The sequence below is a fragment of the Nomia melanderi genome, chromosome 11 (assembly GCF_051020985.1).
Source record: "Nomia melanderi isolate GNS246 chromosome 11, iyNomMela1, whole genome shotgun sequence".
Lineage (NCBI taxonomy): Eukaryota > Metazoa > Arthropoda > Insecta > Hymenoptera > Halictidae > Nomia > Nomia melanderi.
The window spans coordinates 13,386,963-13,407,154 of NC_135009.1; the positions used below are offsets into that span (position 1 = coordinate 13,386,963).

Genomic DNA, 20,192 nt, shown 5'->3' on the forward strand with positions numbered 1-20,192 from the left:
CGACGCTCCGATAGTCCGGCGCAATTAATCCGATGACCAACGATAAAATTCTACCGATTAATCTAACAGTCGAATCCAAGAGTGACCGGTGAAAATCGAGATGCAATCACTGGATTAAGGACCAATGATTCGTCATCCCTTATAGTCCAAACTGTTTTACCTAAAAAGTAAATAATCAAGCTTCTACTACTCATCTTAACCATCCAATTGTCTCAGCTGTATAGAATTTCAATAAGTTCTCACCATTCAATCATCCGAATCATCAGATTTCAACCGTCTCAGTCCCAAATGGTTCGAGCAATCAAGATTCTACTGTACCGCAACTCCAACACTCTATCACGAAACAGTTCGTCAGAAGGAAAACCGATATTCCCGTTCGAACACGGCCGATCGCGAAAGATCGGCGTTATCTAAAGGGGCCACGGAATCACGCTCATCTGCCTCGGTGTCTATCTCCGCCGGCGCGGCGGCTCGTGTCCGGGGATTTCTTTGTTCCCCGCGCGGGCCCCGGCGTCGTCATCGACCGTATTGGCCGGATCGGTGTTTCTCGCGGATGCTAATGGCGCAACCGCGCGGTAATCGTGTTTCCACGTGCGCTGCACCTGAACGTGAGTAACGAGCGTCTGCCGGTGAACAGGTCGGCGCTGGGGATCTAGGAACGAGCGCAGCGCGCGCTGCTGCCCCGTCCAATCGCGGGAAAGGACAAAGACTGCCGGCTGGAACGGACCCCGAGCCGGGTTGCATCAGGGATTCCTACCGGGACACCGAGCCTCCGCGGTGATCGGGCCCGATGCTACCCGGCAATCAGCGATCGACCGGGTCCCATCGATCCGCGGGGCCTCGCCGGCAATCAGGCCAACCCGCACATTCGCAGAAGTCATATGAAGTTACTCGTAAATCGCTCGGTGAGAAAGTTTAAAGGTAGTTCCCTTGGAACGGGGCTATTGAAGTTCATCCGTGCAGCTCGTCGAAGGTATTCGAAAGTTGAACGCTGGTTTCAATGGTAGAGCGGTGTAGAATTTGAACTGGTATTCGATATTCTTTTCTATATTAGCGATCTTTCGTATGGGTTCGACTCTTCGATTCTAACTTGAAATGTTGATTGGTTTCCTTGGAACGGAGCTGTTGAAGTTCATTCGTGCAGCTCGAAGGTATTCGAAAGTTGAACGCTGGTTTCAATGGTAGAGCGGTGTAGAATTTGAACTGGTATTCGATATTCTTTTCTATATTAGCGATCTTTCGTATGGGTTCGACTCTTCGATTCTAACTTGAAATGTTGATTGGTTTCCTTGGAACGGAGCTGTTGAAGTTCATTCGTGCAGCTCGAAGGTATTCGAAAGTTGAACGCTGGTTTCAATGGTAGAGCGGTGTAGAATTTGAACTGGTATTCGATATTCTTTTCTATATCGGTGATCCTTCGCGTGGGTTCGATTCTTCGATGCTAAGTGATCAAAGAATTCATTCTTTCAGCTCGTGGAAGGTATTAGAAACTCGAGGAAAGCTGGTTTCGATGTTATAGCGATGTAGAGTTTGAACTGGCATTCGATATTCTTTTCTATATTGGCGATCCTTCGTGTTGGTTCGAGTTTCTAATTCATCTTGTCAAAGTTTTGGCTACTTGCACTCTTCCTGTGACATTAATAGAAGGTTACAGAAGGTCTCTATGATTATTGCGTAACTTCGGTACGCTTTGAAACTCTTCTTTCCCTGTAGTTTCTTCTGCTAACGGATCAACCTGATCCAGCACTTCTAACCAGTAGTGAGTTCCATTATCGGTCGACGATGACTTAATATTGATATCACTATCGCTGTGTTATACAAACCGTAGACAGATAATAGTTTCGATTTCCTGATCGAGAGCCAACGAGCGTTCAATAGAGATTCCTTCGTTCCGAAGAGTTTTATTAAACGAAAGTTCCCCGATCGCTCAAGGAGTCACCGTCGAAACCATCGATAACAAATTATTTTCCGCGGCGATGGAATGTTACAGCGTTTGCGCACCTCGGGACTTTCCGCCCGAAATCAGCCGACTACCGAACACCCGACATAACTCTGCCGTACCGGCGCAAAACAAGGAAACTGATTTCCAACCGTTAAATCTCGCTGTTCCATCGACTTATAACGATCCAACCCTTTCACAGCAAATATTACATTAGCGACATCTTAGCATCGAAAGTTGCAAGTCACGAGAATTTACTTATTTCACTAACAAAACATCAGTCTATATTCCCTCCTAATGTTCACAGTTAATACGCAGTTCAACTTCATACACAACAAGCTTTCGGTACTTCGAAAAACCCTCTACAAAGAAGCGAAACAAATTGCGAATCGAGAAGTCAGAGTCCCGTGTCGATATTAGAAAATTGATATATAAGCTGCGCGATGACCGTAGATTGCGAGAGGCCTTTCGAACGTACTCGATTGTTCTAAATCAATTATCGAACGCGGCAGGACTGCAGAGGGGCAGGACGGCGAGATGAAGCTCGCGATGCAAAGTTCACGGAGATAAAATTACTGTTTGCTCCGAGATCAAGGGAACGGCTGCAATAAATCTATCGCTGCGTTCTGCGTCTAGGCCCCGAAATGTCGGGAGGATGTGCACGGAGACTGTATGTACGACAAGTACATATATATACGTACATATACATATGTACGGTACCGGTCAAGCAGACTTTGTCTCTGGGATTAGTCAAACTTTCGACTTTAGCGGCCGCTCATTGACGAGTGCTAAGTAAGCATTCGCGTGCCGACACCACGGGAATTCAGGACTATGCCCTCCGGTCAATTTTAGTCTTGTCGAAATCTTAGTCAGCGAACCGACGCTACTCCGCGGCGGCTACGTTCGAGTTATTTTACGACAAAGGCCCCTTCTCTTTCTTTCTGCCGAGCGCGTTCTTTCGCCTTCGTCGCTTCTCGATCGCCGGCTAGGCCCGCTCGGCTCTTTCTTCCTCGCTTTTCCACGACGAACGCTTCGGAACGGTCCCGTCCACCGACCGTAGATGCTACAGAACTGAATGATTTATTTTTAAATGAGCCCCCGTTTCGCGTAGACGCTAGATCACTTTTATGAAGTTACGACCCGCGAGCCGAACAATCGGAGATTCCGGAAGATTTTGAATACGCGGATTGTTTCGCTGGTGAGCTGTACCGAAACGAGCTGCCGCGAATTTCGACGCGGGGATTCCTGATAGTTGGGTGTACTTCCGCTTGGGTATTTGGAGCTTTGAATTCGAAGTTTGGGGCTTGAGGCTTGAAGTTGGAAGTTTGAAACTTCAAACCTGAAATTTAAATATTTAACGCTGAACATCTGAGCGTGAAATTTGAACTTTGAAGTTTGAAATTTGGAACTTCACATCCGAAATCTGTGAATTTTGAAATTTGAATATTTAAATTTGAACATCCCAGTTTGAAATTTAATTGTTTGCGTTTAAAGATAGATGAGTCATTCTGTATTAATCTAATTGCACCAGCAGGTTTTCTATCTGCCATACGCTTATCCTTAACCAAGGAGATTTAATCATAGGACTTAAACGCGTGAATCACACCGCGCAACTATATAGATAATTTTAGTCATCGATCCCTCGATAAACAGTCCTTCGCATCTGTACGACGGTCACAGGTTTAAATACAAACTTTTCAAGCATACATCCGCCTGACCTTCCTTTCGGACCTTTCCAACTGCCGCGATCGTTCTCACACAGATCCACCGCATAACGTATTACAAGATCGTCGGAGCAATATCCAACGAGTTTCCGGATAACGAGCGACCGACGGCAGTACTCGTTACCATAGATAAATACGAGCTCATCGACGGCCGTCTTTTTATCAACAAAACAGCTTACGCGTCACCGCTGTTTACAGCGTCAGACGCACATCAAGATTTCCATCTGGCTAATCGATAACGTCGATTCGCCGCCGATGCATCGCGAATAAAACGAAGCTACCCGCGTCGAGCGAAAACAAGAATCCGCGAGGAAGCTCGCTCGACAATCTGACCAAGACGATCTCTAAAAAATTAACGAGACTAAGGAAACCGACGGACTCGATCCGAAATCTACGCTTTCTCTCGCATCTGAAAGACACGAGGACTCCGCAAACACGATCCACGGATCCCAACGTGAACCGGAAGATGGAATAACACGGTGCTAACAAGAATCGACGAAATGCCAGCCGATAAATGCGACGATTGCGAAAAGAGATGCGAGAAAGAAGTAAATAACCGAGACTGATTGCTCGTCCTGATAAGATCCGAACAAAAGCCAGCCTTGATGGATCGATCCGATCGAGACGAACGAAAACAATGATCTATGAGCCGGTATCGAAGTTATCGCGGAATTCAGAGGAGAGACGGGGGGAGGTGGCAGACAGGAAAGAGAGACAGGGGGAGGCGGAGAAAGGCGAAAGCGATTCCCAGGCGCGCGCCCGGCGCGTTTTGTTTGCCACGAATTCCGCCGCGGCACGATTTTCAGGGAACGATAAAAGGTGGTCGAGAGGGAAACTGCGCAGAAATTGGATAAAAATACGTGGCGGGAGGAACGTGAAAATAACGCCGGTCGCGCGCATTCTTCCTGCGAAGCGTTGCATCCGCCGGAGAATTATCTCGCGGCGCGACGATACGGCCGCCGGATCGCCGATTCGCGCCGCGGGAAATTAATTTCCGGAAGATCGCCGGTTCCGAGAAGCGATCGCGTCCGTTCATCTTATTTTTCTCTTCCTCTCTTTTCGCGCGGAACGTTCGAATTCATCGAATCGGCGGAATCGCGGCCGGTTCCGTGAACCGTGACTTCCACGCGAATCCAGAATCAGCCGGAATGCCTGCGATTTCCTTGGAATCGCCTGGAAACTGGATTAATTTATCGACGCAACGGTGAAGTCCGGTGTAGCTGATATATTCGACGCTGCGAAATTCGCATCGATGCTCTTGAATTCCTATCGGTCGCTTCCGCGTGCTCTTCTTTTCCGCTGTCGTCCGGTTGAGCGTCGTTCGGAAAATCTACGTATCCGCCCGATTTCCAGCGGTTCGGTGATAAATCCTGGAAAAGTCGGTTACGCGAAGTTTCGTTTTATATGGAGAAACAGCTGCGGCCGAGCCGCCTTGGGAAACAGCGGGGAAACCGTCCGGCTCCGCGTATCGAGGAATGAAAAAGGAAAATCCTTGACGAAAGTTCAACGGAACCATCCACCTGGTTGCTCCACTTCTAATGGATTTCATTGCTCGCGAGCTACTCCGGAAAGATACAATTGTTCGGTGCCGCGGCGTTGGTCGTGACTCAGCCGCGCAATCGGACCGATTATTAAAAAGAACAAATCCGCCGCTCGGCGTGCAGCAATCTAATGCAATCTAATAAAGAACGGTCTCGGGAGGGTGATGCATCGGCGGCAACAAAGAGAGGTCGCGTGCACGGGTCCCTTATCGCCGGGAGAACCGTTTTCTTTCCCTCTGAATCAACGCGCTCCGATATCGACGTGACGGAACGGCAACAGCCGGCGATCGTTCAGCTGCCAGCCGGCCTGATTGTTTCTCCCGGTAGAACCGGCGATCGGTGTCACTGTGTCGGTCTGCTACCGGTGACGTCACTGCTCAACACCGTCAACACTGGCCCCCTCCCCGCCCCGCCGCACGCTTCTCCTTTTTCCAAGCGTCTACGACACTGAATAAGGAACGAACGGGAGCGATTAGCAGCTGGCAGATAATGTTGCAGGCGCGAGCGCAAAAACCGGCTTCGCGGGACAACGAGGCCTCATTGTCCCGATGGGCGAACCGTAAATGGGGCACAACCACTGAATCATTCTGCACTATGAGTTTCAGCTAGCTGATACTCGTAGGAAAGGTTTAGGAGATTTCGTACGGTCAGGCGTTTGGAATCTTTGAGTTAACTTGGAACTCGAGTGGAAGAGCTGTTTGGTTTTGAAATGTTTGGCCAACTAGTGAATCACTCTGTACTATGACTTAGCGCAGTATTGGGGAGATTTAGGAAATTTATCATCAAATGCTCGGTGTCTTTCGTTAATTTAGAATGCAATCGAAGTGTGTAAAAACTATACGATTTTTGAAATATTTGGCCAACTAGTGAATCACTACGTGCTATAACTTAGAGAGCCGGTGAGGAAGGTTCGGAAAATGTGTCATTAAGTTTCCAGTGCTTACAATATGTTATCTACAGGTAGTTTCAGCCGAAGGACATACGGATTCCTAGTGTCTGGTAGAAGCAACCAATTTAGGGTATTAAGATAAGATTATCTGGCGCGTCCTGTACGGGAGTGAGTCGTGAACACCTACGGAGGTTTGGACGAGAATCCCTATAGAAATTCCGTTCTGCGGCTTAGGATAAGGACACGGCGCGGATAGCAAACTTAAATGAATCAGAAATGAGGTCGGGGACTAGTTGACTCATACAATAACTTCGAAGATTAGGTCGGACATTCAATGGAGGAGTTTAGGGGAGTTAGGAGCAGATTGTCAAGGGCCGAACATGGCCCAATTAACGCTGTCACCGCCCTGATCTTCGATCGTGTTCTAGAATACGCTAATCCGACTGTCGAATACGCGTCATCGTCGTTTGCTTCTTACATTAACGAACATCCGCGAGCCGCCTTCTCGAGAAAGATAGAAATTAAAGGCATCGATGAGGATCCCCCCTCGGAGTCCGAATTTATGGGAAGTCGTAAACTCCGACGACCTCAAAATCAAATGGGATTGACTGGCCGGGAAGTGGCAGGCTGGCCCGACACGGATTTCCCAAATTGCTCCCGTAATAGCGGCAGTGATCCAAGGGAAAACCCTCGCGATCATTATCGTCGGCGCAGTCAATTGCGACTCGGCCGTGATCCCGCGGCGAGATACCGCGGACAAGCCACTTTTCTGCGTTTGCTTTTCCACGTGGACGCCATTGCACCACCGCTGCACGGATTACCGTTATCGCCGTTGCGTGACCTGCTTTTTGGTACGTAGACTCCGCGCCGCGGGAGGATCGCTAAGACGCTGGGAGAAACGGAAATTCCAGAGCCATCGGAGGCACCGACTATCAAACACCGTTCCGCGCTCTGCAATTTAAGTTTCAATCTCGAAGATGAATTCCTTGGGATCGAAACTCTGATATGAAGTCTGTGTAGGCTTCGATTTCTACGATACACGTCAAGCAGACTAAATATCGTTCAGATATACGAGTCGCGGAAATGATAGAACTAACATCAAGGATCCTTTGCGTTAAATTTTGATCAATCAGAGAACCGAAAATGAAGCCGAAAGATGTTAAGATTCAGCGAAACCCGAAGCGCTGGTTTAGAGTAGCTCTCAATATTTTAGCGAGTGTTTCGACAGGTTTCGAGATCGTGACTTCAATGGCGTAGGATAGGGGAAGGACGATTAGGTGTCCGGTTTCCGGCGGCTCGTCCCGTATGCAGCTCTCCTTTGAGCCGGCGCGGTCGCGCCACGGATTTACACGGTGATCGTGACACACTTGATAAATTTAAGGCCGCCCGCAGTCCTTCGTTCCCAGCCTCGTAAAATTTCAACAATAGCCGGCGCGAACGATTTCCACGGGCGACCGTGACGTGGTGCCCGCACGGTGACGCACGAACGTTGTTCGCCGGCCGAACGGAGCGAGGAACGCTGGCCGGCCGGTCTCACGCCGCTGCCAGGGCTCGAACGTCACGATTCTCGTCGGGTTCGTAGCGTCTCGGAGCGGACTTCGAAATAACAGAACGGCCGCGACACAGATCCGATCGGGCTGAAGAAGTTCTGTGAACTTCGAGTGGCTCGATTTGTTGAACGCGTTGTACGGGTTCGACATCTTCGAGGATATAGCAGGCGTTCTTTAAGTTTGAGGACGGGAACGAGGATCAATTGTCAATACATTACCATCAACGGTAATCAAATTACTCTTCAATTTTCCTAATGAAGCAGAAATTGAGTCGAGATTCTTTAAAGCAATTGTTTCCTGAACTATCTCGCAGCTAATAAGTCCACGAAAATTCCGTTTGTTCAATCTTCACAAAAAATCATGTCCAACCTCCGATCTAGAATTAGGAAACAGTTCGGAAAGACAGTTAGCTCGGGACTTTCCAACCCCTGAAGAAGGAAAGGCAGGAAACCGAATCGTCGATCACGTCAAGCCGCGAACAGTGAAAGAGACATTCGAATCTCATTTCACGCTAGCGCAATTCCACCAGAACTTCCTCCGGCCGTTTCACTGTTCTTACGAAACAACGGCGCGCGCGTAATTGCTCATCCGAGAAGGCGCAACAGTTCTGTACGCATGCCGCGCGTGCATGCATAAGAGAGCGGCGGTTTGAATCGAGCTCGCGAGCATTATCGAAAGGCGAGAGTGTCAACGTTCACCCGCGCGAAAGTGAAAATCTGGGGCTGCGAGCGAGCAAGCGAGCGGGCGGGTGCTCGCGCGCTCCGGATACTACCACCGCTCTCCGATCGGCGCGGGAAAAGGCCGGCCCGCGACGGTATCTAGGCTGCGACCCGGTTCGCCGTATCATTTGGGTCATTGTGTGCTGCCGGGTCCAGGCGAAACCGGGTGAAACGCGGCGAAACGACGCGGAATGGCGGCGCGGCGCGACGCGACGCGATCCTGCGCTCCGTCCTCGACGCATGTGCGTGCCCTACGGAGCAGGAAAACCCTCCCCCGCGCAGCGAATGCAACCGGCCGGCCGTCTATACATACTCGCGCCGGTTCTCGTTATATCACAGGCGACGTTGCGTAAAATGTATGCTGGCAAACACACTCCTCCGCTCCGTTACGGAGTACGTGGCCGCCTTTCGCCCCTCTACTGGCCCCTTTTTAAACCCCGTCCTCTTCCGCGCCCCGAACTCGATCCTCCGCGTTAACCTCCTACGACGACGGCTGCACCTCCTCCGTTTCTGCTTCTCTCTCCTCCTCCTCCTCCTTCTCCTCCTCCTCCTCCTCCTCCTCTGCACGCGCCTTAACCAGCGTCGCGTGAACTCGAACGCTTGCGGCCTCCTTCCTTCTCGCAGCGAAAGTTTGTTTTCATTTTTTCGCACCCTTGGTACCCGAGTTTCGCGCGGCTCGCGGGATTCCCTTGGTGCCCGGCGAATCGGGGTGGCTCGAGGATTTCGCGGGGATGAAAGAAGCGCGTAGATGAACGGATCGATTGTTTGCGGCACGTGTTGCGAAACGATCGCGCCCACGCCTGATCGATGCGGGATTCCTCGGAAGCGTGACGGAATGGAGAGGAAGCTTCTGGTTTCTGTGTCAATGTTAATGTGTATGGTATGGATGAGTCCAGCGAATCGCGATGATGACACTGCGCGACAGAGTAGGGGATGAGAGGATCCAGAAGTCAGCTGATCGAATTTTATGGACACGCGTTTGAACGCTACCGAGGGGAACCTGTGGATAACGGCCGACGCGTTTGGAGGACAGTTGCCGTAAGGAATTTATTACAAAACGAAGCCCACTTGAGACAGAGTCGAGTAACGAGAGGTAAAGGACGACACCGAACTCTACGACTCAGTCGTCGAAGCCGTCCAGACCGTCCATCCGTTAATTGCTTTTCCGTAATATGCTAATAGCCGTGGAACACGCCCAGCCGGGTCAGCCCGTAGGAGTAATTTATTCATCCGTCTCGTTAAATCATCACAGTCCCGGCGTCCAATAAGGCGGTCGGGTCGCCGAGGCTTCGCTCGACACCTACTGGCGACACACGGGCTCTTTTCGCCGGTGTGCGCCGCATAAAATCGTTTAATCGATGCTGCGCAAGGCCATCTATCTCGTTCCACATAGTCGGAAGCCGGCCGGCCGGCCGGCCGGCCTCTGCCCGCAGCCCGTTGGAAAGTCATAGAGCAGCGGGGAACAAGAGCGGCGGCAACAATGCGGGAAAAGGGTCGAAGGCGAGCCGGCGAGCGAGCCGGCGAGCGAGCGTGTGCACGGGAACTCTCTCTCCCGTTTTCCCAATGGGAGGGACACGTCCGTGGGAGAGTCGACGGTTGCAACCGCGTCGGGAACGGACGTGGCCGCCGCGCCGACGGCTTTCCTCGTGAATCCCAGGCGCGTGGAACGCAACGCCGGCTCTCGAGTTGTACGATCGGTACCTTCTCGACCCACTTTTCTGAGAAAGGCCCGACCTCGCTTTTCTCTCCGCGTGGCAGATACGCGCCACTTTTCCTCGCGTCCTCGTATTCCACGCGATACATCCACGCCGCGCTACAAACGAACGGACCCTAAAGATCGCGTCAATCCCTGATGCCACCTCGGTAAACGTACCTACATCTTGGTAGCCTGGTCTTCGGTTTCATGTGCTACCTTTGCAACATAGATGCTTCCAACGGAACATTCGACATTTTAGGGACAGACTACGATTTAGATCTTTGAGAACCCCTAACGTCATGATCCATGATAGTCTATCCGAGGTTGCTCGAGTTTTCGTAGCTCCGTCGAAGGCAGTTCTTCCGATAGAAACGTTGAAGTTTCCCCAATGAAGCTACGATCTAGTCTTTGAGCACCCCTGCCCGCTGCGAGATCCATGGCGCACCAGTTCTAGGGTCTCCCGAGTTTTCCTAGCTGCGCCAGAGGCAGCACCGTCGCGCTCTAGCCAAGCCGGTCGCATAGAGCGGCAGGGAGCTCTATCTATGTTGGCCACGGATTCTTTTCAACCCCCGGAAAGTGAATGTCAAACGCCGGTCACCGTTACGACCGGAATGCACCGAAAGCAACCGGATGCTACACGAGTCAGTTATTAACGAGTGCGGACGAGTCGCCGCGACGGTGTCCCCTCCCATGGGCGAGACCGCGGGGATACCATAATGGGCGCCGGGGATGCGAGCCTTCGGCCCGTTCACCGGTGCGGATTGTTAGAAAGTCCCGGGGGACACCGCGATACACATTCCGCCATATGTTACCTACGCGCGTATGCGCTTGGCAAGGTTACATTATCGATCATAATTTACGACGCGTGCTTGTACATCGTTACGTCAGCGCGCCGGGGCTCGCGAGCGGCCGAGCGATATCTCGCCGGGTGGGAGAGACAAGACGCGTAAACTTACGCGCGTTCTGCCCGGTGATCAGCTGATCTCAACTCGCCGCTTGACGAGCAAAAAACGCGATCTCGCAGGGGAAAATTACGACTCTGTGACTCGGTAGCTCCGTTTCGTTCGAGGATCACGGTAGAACCTCGGTAGTGGCGCGACAAATGGGGTACGTGGGATCTCGATGAGCCAATCAGCTGTTCCGTAGCTGACAGTGTACACCGGGTGTTCCGAGAAGATGCTCGCGCAGTTTCATGTAGACAGAAGTTTGCTTATGTATATTTGGTAGAGTAAATGAGAATTGTAATAGTGCCAAAAATCAAGCTTCTTCTAGTATATACTCGTTTTTCAGCTAATTCGTAATTAAACAATTATCAAGGATCTACCGTGTATGGTAGACCGGATTCCACCGTCGATCGATAACTTTACTTTCGCAGGAAACTTCTGACACCGGTGACATGAGCAGCCGCGACGTGGCCTCCGGCGAAAGCCCACGCGTACCGAACGCGTCGGATCAACACGACTCCGGCGAAGAACGGCAATTCCGGGTGATCCGTGGCGGCACGCGCGTTCTATTTTGCAACTCCGTGCCGTCACGTCCGCGGTTGCAACCTATTGAAAGTCCGCGCGTCCCGTGGCCCGTCGTGCCTACTACACGCGCCGATTTCGAGCGGAGCCTTGCCAGCGATCGCGCGCGATGCATATGTATCAGTACACCGCGAGACACAGACCTGTTTCAATATCCAAGGTAATTGTACTCGAGCGTGCTAATGATTGCTACACGGACGAGCGCAATCGCGGTAAACCGACCAAGGGAAAGAGAAACGGAAAGAGAGTCTGCGTAGGAGAGAGCGAGGGAGAAAGAGGGTGGAGGAGGGAGAACGAGAGAGGCAGTTGAATACCGGGCCGAGCGGAGAGAAGGCGTTGCATTGTAAACTCTATGACCGACTTTAGGAGCGATCGGCTAGGACGCGGTGCCCCCAACCGGCCGGTCGGTGCAACTAGCCGCCATGTTGTTTCCAAAGCCGAAATCAAGCTTGCACGCCGGCCGTTCGCGCTCGGACGGCGAAAGGTGAGGCGGATAATCGTCGCCTCGCCGCAATTATGTCATAACGTTCCGACGAGAAAAGTAGGAATCGAACGTGCCCGACGTTCGTCCGAACGGAAAGAGATCGCGCGCGCGCGAACGGATCGGTGCCTCGCGGGGTTGCGACACGGAACGAAACTTATTCGACCAGGAATTTCCGGTTCCATTGTCATGCAGACGAGCCGGCGTACCGGCTAGGGACAATGTCAACGTTAATCTCGATCCCGGTCTGCCCCGATCCTCGCGGCTCATGAATATTCGATTTTTAATGCGCGGGCTCGACGTTAAACAGACGCCCATTTTCCGAGCCGACCTTCTTGCCGCGCACAGGGACGCGACGTTTATCTATTATCCTAGAGATTGCGCATTATCGGTGCGTGTTCCGCGGCATAATTAACACCGGCGCATGGAATAAATGCGTACATTAAGATAAAACATCTGCGATGAAGGGATACGTGTTTTTTATGGTTGTCGCTCATTGTCTGCTTGTTATGCCGCATCGTTTGTTCGATGGATAGTACTTCGGGCTAACCGATAATCTTTCGGACTCGGCGAGACTATTCGAATAACGTGGACATTGCAACGGTTAATGGTTATTCTAGTGGAACGGTACAGTTTGAGACGAAAGTATCTAAACTCCAGGTGTCTCTAGATATCTGCCAGATCCAACGAGAACCGTTGCCCAGCCCGAAATAAAAGGACTCGACCAAGATCGCGGCGATTAATGAAAAGGAAATACACAGAGGTATATATTATACATATATATAAATTCATAGCTTCTCCGCCGGCCGCAACGCGCAACCTCCATATCCTGTTATTACATCGCTTCCAATTTCTACCCGGAGCCGGGCGCCGTACCTACACGACGGCACACGTACGCCAGCCGGTCCCCGACTATAAGTTAATACTTATGCAGAGTGGCCATCCGTGATCCATCTTGCGTAACCTATTTACCGGCGAAGTGGTACGAGCGCACATGACATAATCCCGTGCAACAGAACACGCACTGTAGATTCCCGGCCTGTTCGGTTACTATTTTAAATAACCCGTGAGCCGGTGTCGAGCATGCGCGCTCGGTACACAGCGGCGCACGGCACGCCGTGACGCGGGTAGCGTTACGCAAATGAAAAGGCACACCGAACGCAGGAAAACCGACGCGAACGGGGAACGATCGCGCGAGCCTATCGGGAAGCCACAAGGATCGCCGGTCGGTTGTCGGGATTTCGAGTCGTTTCCACAATTTCTAACGAGATCGTCTTCCGGACTGCCGATATTCGAACAACTACGAGTAGGATTCGATATCCTCCAACCGTTGAACGCTCGAAGATCTCCCGAGTTCCGACTGATTCGCGATCGAGACTTCGAAACTTTCAAGACATTCGAAAGTTAAAGAACATCGAGTCCCACCTTGAGCGACTCGAATTCCGACGGTCCTGAAAACATCGAATTACTCGGAATCTGGGATTCAAGTGGCCATCGCCGGCCACGATCGATTCCGCCGGGTGGCGAATTCGATTCGCCGAGGGACGAGAGAAATCGTTTGGCGTGCCCGGTACGGTAATTCCATTGAGAGTACAATTGATTTCCGTTGGCAGGAGAGAGCTCGTCACCTCGAGAACACCAGGCGAAAGAGAAAGAGGGAGAGAGGGGCGCGGGGGGGAGCGAAAGAAATTGGCCACCTGCTGCTGCGCAGCGCAAGTAACTAGAGCAATGAATTATACACGTCGGGCATCGTCGAGCTGTCAGCGACTGCTGTCGAGCCGGCTACACCCCGAACGGGCAGAAACGAAACGAAACAGGCTGAATTTAAGGTCGCGCGCACTTAACGCCGCAGAATGGCACCGGATCAACGCAGACGCGTTTACTTTCTTATACGGTAAGTTCGGATGGGGATGCGTTCACCTACCCGCACTAATGTCGGTGTTCAGTCGTTACGGATAGACGAACGCAACCTGGTAACATATTATTAACCAATAGACAAGCCTCACATTGTTCTCTGCTTGTTGACTTTCGACCTCTTCAATTCTTTTCTTTTCCGATCCAGAGTTCACAGAAATCTTTAGCCTGAGACTACTTAATTTACAAATGTCCAAGCGTCAAATGACTAGTCTAGACACCTTTCTCCTTTTCTTTCTACTTTCTTCATAGCCGATTCATCGAAAGCGAAGGGTATTAACCTTTCCCGCTCGATAGGTGACTCAGTCACGGTTCGATACAGGAAAATTGTGAAGTTTCAATAAAACAGCTTTATTACGCGTGATTTCTCGTATTAAGAAAACACATTGCCCCATCGGAAGTTGAACACTTCCAGTGCGAAGGTCTAATTTGAAATGGTCGCTAGGCTGTTAGAAAAAAAAAATGCACGAACAGTCGACCGACGGCCTTTACCCGTGACGAATTCTCGAGCGGCGATCCGAGAAGGAGAACGCGCGTCGATAAGGACATATTTACCGGAAGTATCAGTAGCGGGAAGATAAAGCGAGGGACGGGGACGTGCGGCGCGGGTACCGAGAAACATCCGCGTGGCTACGTCACCGGCTGGACAAGCCCGGGTACGCGTGTGCGCGGCGCTTGTTTACATCGCGCGCGCGGTTGTAGCGAATGCTATTGCCTTTCTCTCTTTCTTCGGCCCGCGGGCACCGGCGCTCTCTCTTTTTCCGTCTCATTACGTGCTCACGTGTGTTACGTACGTGTGCACAGTCGGGCCAGTTAGGTTCGGTCCGCCGTTGCCGGGATATCTATCTTTGGATCCACTCACGACGCGTCCGCGCCCGCTCCGTTCGCCCGATCTCTTACTCAATCGTCTCACGCCCGTGCCGGTGACCAGTGACACCGTTAAACGCGGCCATTATTTCGAATGCGCCCCGCGCGGGTCGGATATTTCCGTGCCACGACCCGTAGATAGAGCCCGATGGGGATCGCGCGGCTTAACGGCGAAACGCACTCCCGCGTGCCGTGGAACGCGTCAACGCGCACGATAAAACGTTGTGTTACCTTTTCGTCCCCGAGTGAAATGCACGCGCGCCCAGCGGTGCTCAACTTCCTGCGCGGAATGAATGTTCGGGGGGCAAGCCGGGGCCCGCTGCTAGGACAGAGCGCGTCTCTCGGCAGGGACAAAAGAAAATGGTGGCGCGTTCTATCGAGAATCGCTAACATGATGTCAACCGTCGTCGATTAACGCTCGGAACTTTGAAAATTCCAGCCCACGCGCGAGCTTGCGCTGAAAGACGAACGCTGTCTGGCATTTACGGATTCATGCTCCGTTGACCTTCGACGTCACTAAAAAGGCCACTCCGCGAGAAGCGTCGCGTAGCGGTGTAGCGACGCGAGATACCGGGTTGCGTAAGAGAGCACCGCATCGACGAATTAATTGTGATGCGCGGCGATTAAAGGTTACGGACGAGCGTGGCCGACCCTAGGGAAACCAGCGAGATTCCGGGAGGAGTTAACCCTTTGCAGCCCTGCGTCGGCGCAGATATTCGACTTTATCGCAATAGTCACGTGTTTCATTGTTTTCCGCTGCAGTTATTCGCAATACGATCGTATTACGTATAAACAGAATTCTAGCGATTCTCGGATATTCCTCAACAAGTTGGAGGAGCACCGTATTAAATTACAGTTAAATTAACTGCGATCGACACGAACGTCAGAATGACGACTCAGAAACGCCCGTAAGGGATATCCTGGACGCGCTCGAGCCACGGGGACACATATGCAACGATACACGCGACACGGCACCGCGATAAAGCGTAACAGATCAACTCGGCTGGTCTTAACATCGGAACCGGACACTTTGGTTTGACCAGATCCGGTTCTTCCTTGAACGCGGTGAACGCGCCACCGAGTTTCCACGAAATGGAACCGCGATCGCGCCTTGGCTGTATAACGGAGATAGATAGACGGAGTAGACTCCCATGTAACGCGGTTAATGGGTTATACGAAGCGCTGTAGGAAGTCATCAATTCTACCCGACAAATATTCGTATAACACGTGAACAATATGTTCACGATAACCGTTGCCGCGTCGAATTCTCCTACCACATCTACAATGAAAATAAAATATCCACATCAATTCTATACCGCGTTGTACAGAAAAAACGGCATCGCAATATCATTGATGCCTCGCAGGAGCTCTCGTGGCAAGAACTCGCGTTACACGGAGGTTTACTGTATTGCGCTAACGCGTTCCACGTGGGGTCACCGGTAGCCGGTGCACTGGCGACGCGAGCAGCGCAACACAACGCCAGCCGGTGTTGCCTCGGTCCGCGCATAAAGCCGACCGCGCTCCCGCATGCTACACGCGAGCGGCCGGCATACGGATAACGCTCGCCCAGTGCCTCTCATTACGAATCTAACCGCGCCCACATAGCGGTATCGGTGCTGCGTATATTTCTCCGCCACGCCTGACCGACCGCAACGCCGCTTCGCTCCCCCCGTTTTATGGGGTATTTATTGCGTTACGCTCGCCACGCTTTTCCGCGAGTCCGCGAAACGTTCGCGGCCCTCGATCATCAGCCGACACCGAGCTCCGGAGACCGATCCCCCATTGCTCCCCGTCCCCACGGCGTGTAACCCGAGTAAGGCGTGTCGAAAATCGACGGGCTGGCATCGCTCGTGTATCGTGTGACTCCAATACCGGAGCGCACGCACACAGCCGCGGGCATTTCCTTCTGTTAACCCCTTGCCCTACGATTTATTCCTCGACTATGATCGATACGGCTACTTTGTCATTAATAATTCATTAAGAAGATCAAAATTATAGGCATATTCAACCGTTGCTCCGAAGTATAACAATTGATAGAAGAATATTCAATTCGAATTTTTAAAAGTCTGTAATATTAAGTTTAGTATAATGCATCAACATGTGAAACATTTATACAAAATAACTTCGTTTCTCAATTTATGTTCTCATTAGTTCGTTTCGAAAGTGTCGAATGTTTCTAGCGATCCTCGAGTGCAAAGGGTTCAATTCTGTTTAAAATCCTCTGTCCGACACGTTACCGTAAGGCGAGGGGTTAACCCGTTGGTTAACCTGTTGTGCCGATAATATACCCGCACCCCGTTCCATGAAGCCAGCATCTATCCCGCTCGCGTGAAAATGCTCCCATGAATCGCGGGATCACCGCGAGCGAGACGGATTCGATCGGGGTCTGACCGGCTCGTGCGTGGCGCATAGCGTGCCCACGGTCGTATCCAGATGCAACGTCGCAAGGTAACGTTTTACCCCTTCCATCCTTCTCTGTATCCCGATTCCGACGCGAACGCGGAGAGCGTCTGTCGCTCATGCGCGCCGCGTAAATGGAACATCCACTCTATAGGTCGGTTTAAGAACGAGGTCACGAAAATTAAATTTTCTGATTAACGACGCCCGCCAGCTCGTTCGCTCGCCCGCTCGCTCGCTCGCTCGGCCGCTGGCGTGCGCGCGCCGGCGCGTACGACGCAACCGGCAACTATGCCGGCCGCCTGTCATCCTCGTCGTTCGGATTCTTTTCGGCGGACCGTGGAAACGGACCGGCCACGCTGCCCACACGGGAACTCCGAAAAAAATACCGCCGGCCTGCGTAAACATGCTACAATTCGTCGAGCATGTCATCGATACGGCCGGCACCGAGCGTTATCGCGCGGGACCGCGTTTCCCCGCTCTGGAAAGCAATCCTCTCGGCGTCCCGTGCCGTGGGAGCGACAGGGACAGAGGGAACGAAAGAGAGGACAGACTCAGCCGGCGCGCAGGCGCGCGCGAGTTGAGTTTGATGCGCGCTAACCTGCTTGGATGCACCGAGACCCGGCGGTCGCACGGATGACGTATCAAACCTCGTTATGCTCAACGTACTGTATTCATGGAACTTTTGCAACGTTTCCCTGGAAGCGTTGCTCACGGGGGAAAATAAGAATGGCACCTATATCATGCCAAACGCGATACGCGAAACAGTCGTATTACGCATTAATGGAAATGAACCTCATTGTTTGACTCTTAATTAAATAAAGTCTTATTTAATTTCACTGTTCACAAGTTTTCTGTTTAATATTAAGAAGATTCATTAGTTTATTCTCGTCTATGTAATTAGCCTAACCTAGGACCGGTAACTCACTCGCGCTACCGCCGCCATATGCAAGAAAAAGCGGAAAAACCGAGTACTCACCTCTTGGCCGTTCGGCGCGATGTTCACGTCAACTTCGTCGAGGTGCTCGCGGTGCTGGGTGACCTCCGCGTGAATTTCCCGGCCGTTATACGTCAGATAAACTTTCTGTCCGGGCACGAGCCGCGCGCTGGTCACAGAACCGAAGCCAGGCCCGATGAGATCGCGATCGGAGTATTCGGTGCTCGGACTCGGCGGACGTCCACCGGGAACGGAGTCGAACCGCACCGAGTAGCGTGTCTTCGGCGTAATGCTGAGGCCTGACTCAGAGGCGGCTGACGCCGGCGTTTTTACGGCGTGAATGACGCCGGTGTAGTACTTCCCGTCGTCGCCGGGAGCACACACTCTGGTGCCGATTATGCTACGTTTCGCCAGCCTCTTGCCCGTCGACATTATTCGTGGTGGCTGACTGCCGATAAACGATCTCTCGGCGATCAACCGACAATATCGATATAATCGTTCGATATCTCGTGAGCACGGGTTGTCTCACGGTACGCGGCTACGCGTTGTCGAGAAGAATATCTCGGTCCGTATGCTCTTTTGTGAATCTCATTTGCACTGGGCTATTTTACCACTGTCTTCCAACAATTCTAATGAACGAACACACTGTTCGATAGAATCGTTAAAATCACTGACGGAGCGAGAACACACGGCCGATTCAACAGTTCGATGCGCGCGATAGATGATACGTGTGACGCGTCGGTCGATATTGTACATGAATCGACTGAACATTCGGAAAATACACACTCCCGGTAACCTGGGCGTACGACACACGCGTCGCTTCGATTTTTCTTTTCTTTTTTTCTTTTCTTTTCTTTCCGTATTGAAAGCTACCTCTTTATTTTCGATCACATATATGTATATAGAACACCATCGCTTTAGGTCATCGTTGCCGCGACGTTAACACGTAATAACACGGGGGCGAGAATCGGCAGTTTAACGTTTTCGTATCGCCAATCGTGTCGAGATGCAACCGATCGATTTTCCTAGACCGTGGAGGGACGCGGCGGCCTTCGCGGCCTGAACACAGAACTCAATGTATCAACAAAACGGCGTGCACCGTTGCCTGCGTTTGTCACGCCGTCCGCATGTTCGAGGCACTTCGTGATGGATTTATTGTGATACGTCGATGCGCACGCGGTAGATAGCATAATATATGACTGACGCTGGCCGGTAAGCAAGAATCCGGCACGTTACTGTAACCTGAACGGGCAAGCGGTACACGGTAGGATGGTATACAGACAGAAGTCGGACTCGCGGTTCCCGACATGTGACGCACAGCTGAGCGACCGGGGAGAACTGAGGATAGACTTCCAAACGGCTTTCACTGCGCCGGCCGGCCACCCGCCCGCCCGGGAAAAACAGCTGATAGATAACAACAAACCCACGTGACCCGGCCTCGAGCACCGATTGGCCGGTCGCGCTGACCTACTTACTCTCATTGGCCGTCCGCCCGGAGAACGAGAGGAACGAGAAAAAATCGCAGGCTAGAACCCTAGCCAAAGCGCTCGGCTCGCCGAGACCCTCCACTTTCTCGGCCCTCTCCACTTTTCGTACGACTGTACTCGGCGTCCCTTCTGGCTGGCGTCCCTCTCTTTTCCCGTCCGTCCAGCAAAATACATCCGACATTTTCGCACCGAAAACCCTGCTGCGGAATCCCGACGGCATTCGCGTCGTTCCACTGATCGACCGTCGGTAACCAATCCCGGCGTGTTGCATTTTATACGGTTCCTCGTGGGGAAGGAAAAAGGGACTTTCGCAATCAGCTGGTATCGTTAAATGCTCGGGGACGGTGATTTTATCGTCAGCTGAGGACGCATGTGACGAAACCCGTGAACGATCTGTCTGCCAATCATGTACGAACCTACCCGGCAAAGAGGCTTCGCTCGCCGAGACATTCCCACCGCCGCACCAACACCATACTGTGCATTCGTTTTTAATGAAATACCATTCGCCCGGCGGGTACCTCGACT

General features: G+C 51.9%; 1 protein-coding gene across 2 annotated transcripts in view; it reads right to left on the reverse strand.

Moving 5' to 3' along the window:
• The window catches only part of Glut4EF (Glucose transporter 4 enhancer factor), a 141,562-nt gene extending 121,971 nt beyond the window's left edge, over positions 1-19,591 (reverse strand). The window contains exon 1 of one of the 2 annotated variants that reach the window (XM_031988735.2): positions 18,223-19,591. In XM_031988735.2, coding sequence (XP_031844595.2) covers positions 18,223-18,612 — 390 coding nt within the window. In that variant the 5' untranslated portion in view covers positions 18,613-19,591. The remainder of the gene's footprint in view (positions 1-18,222) is intronic. The other variant, XM_031988736.2, reaches the window with a different exon arrangement.
• Positions 19,592-20,192: the final 601 nt, after the last annotated feature.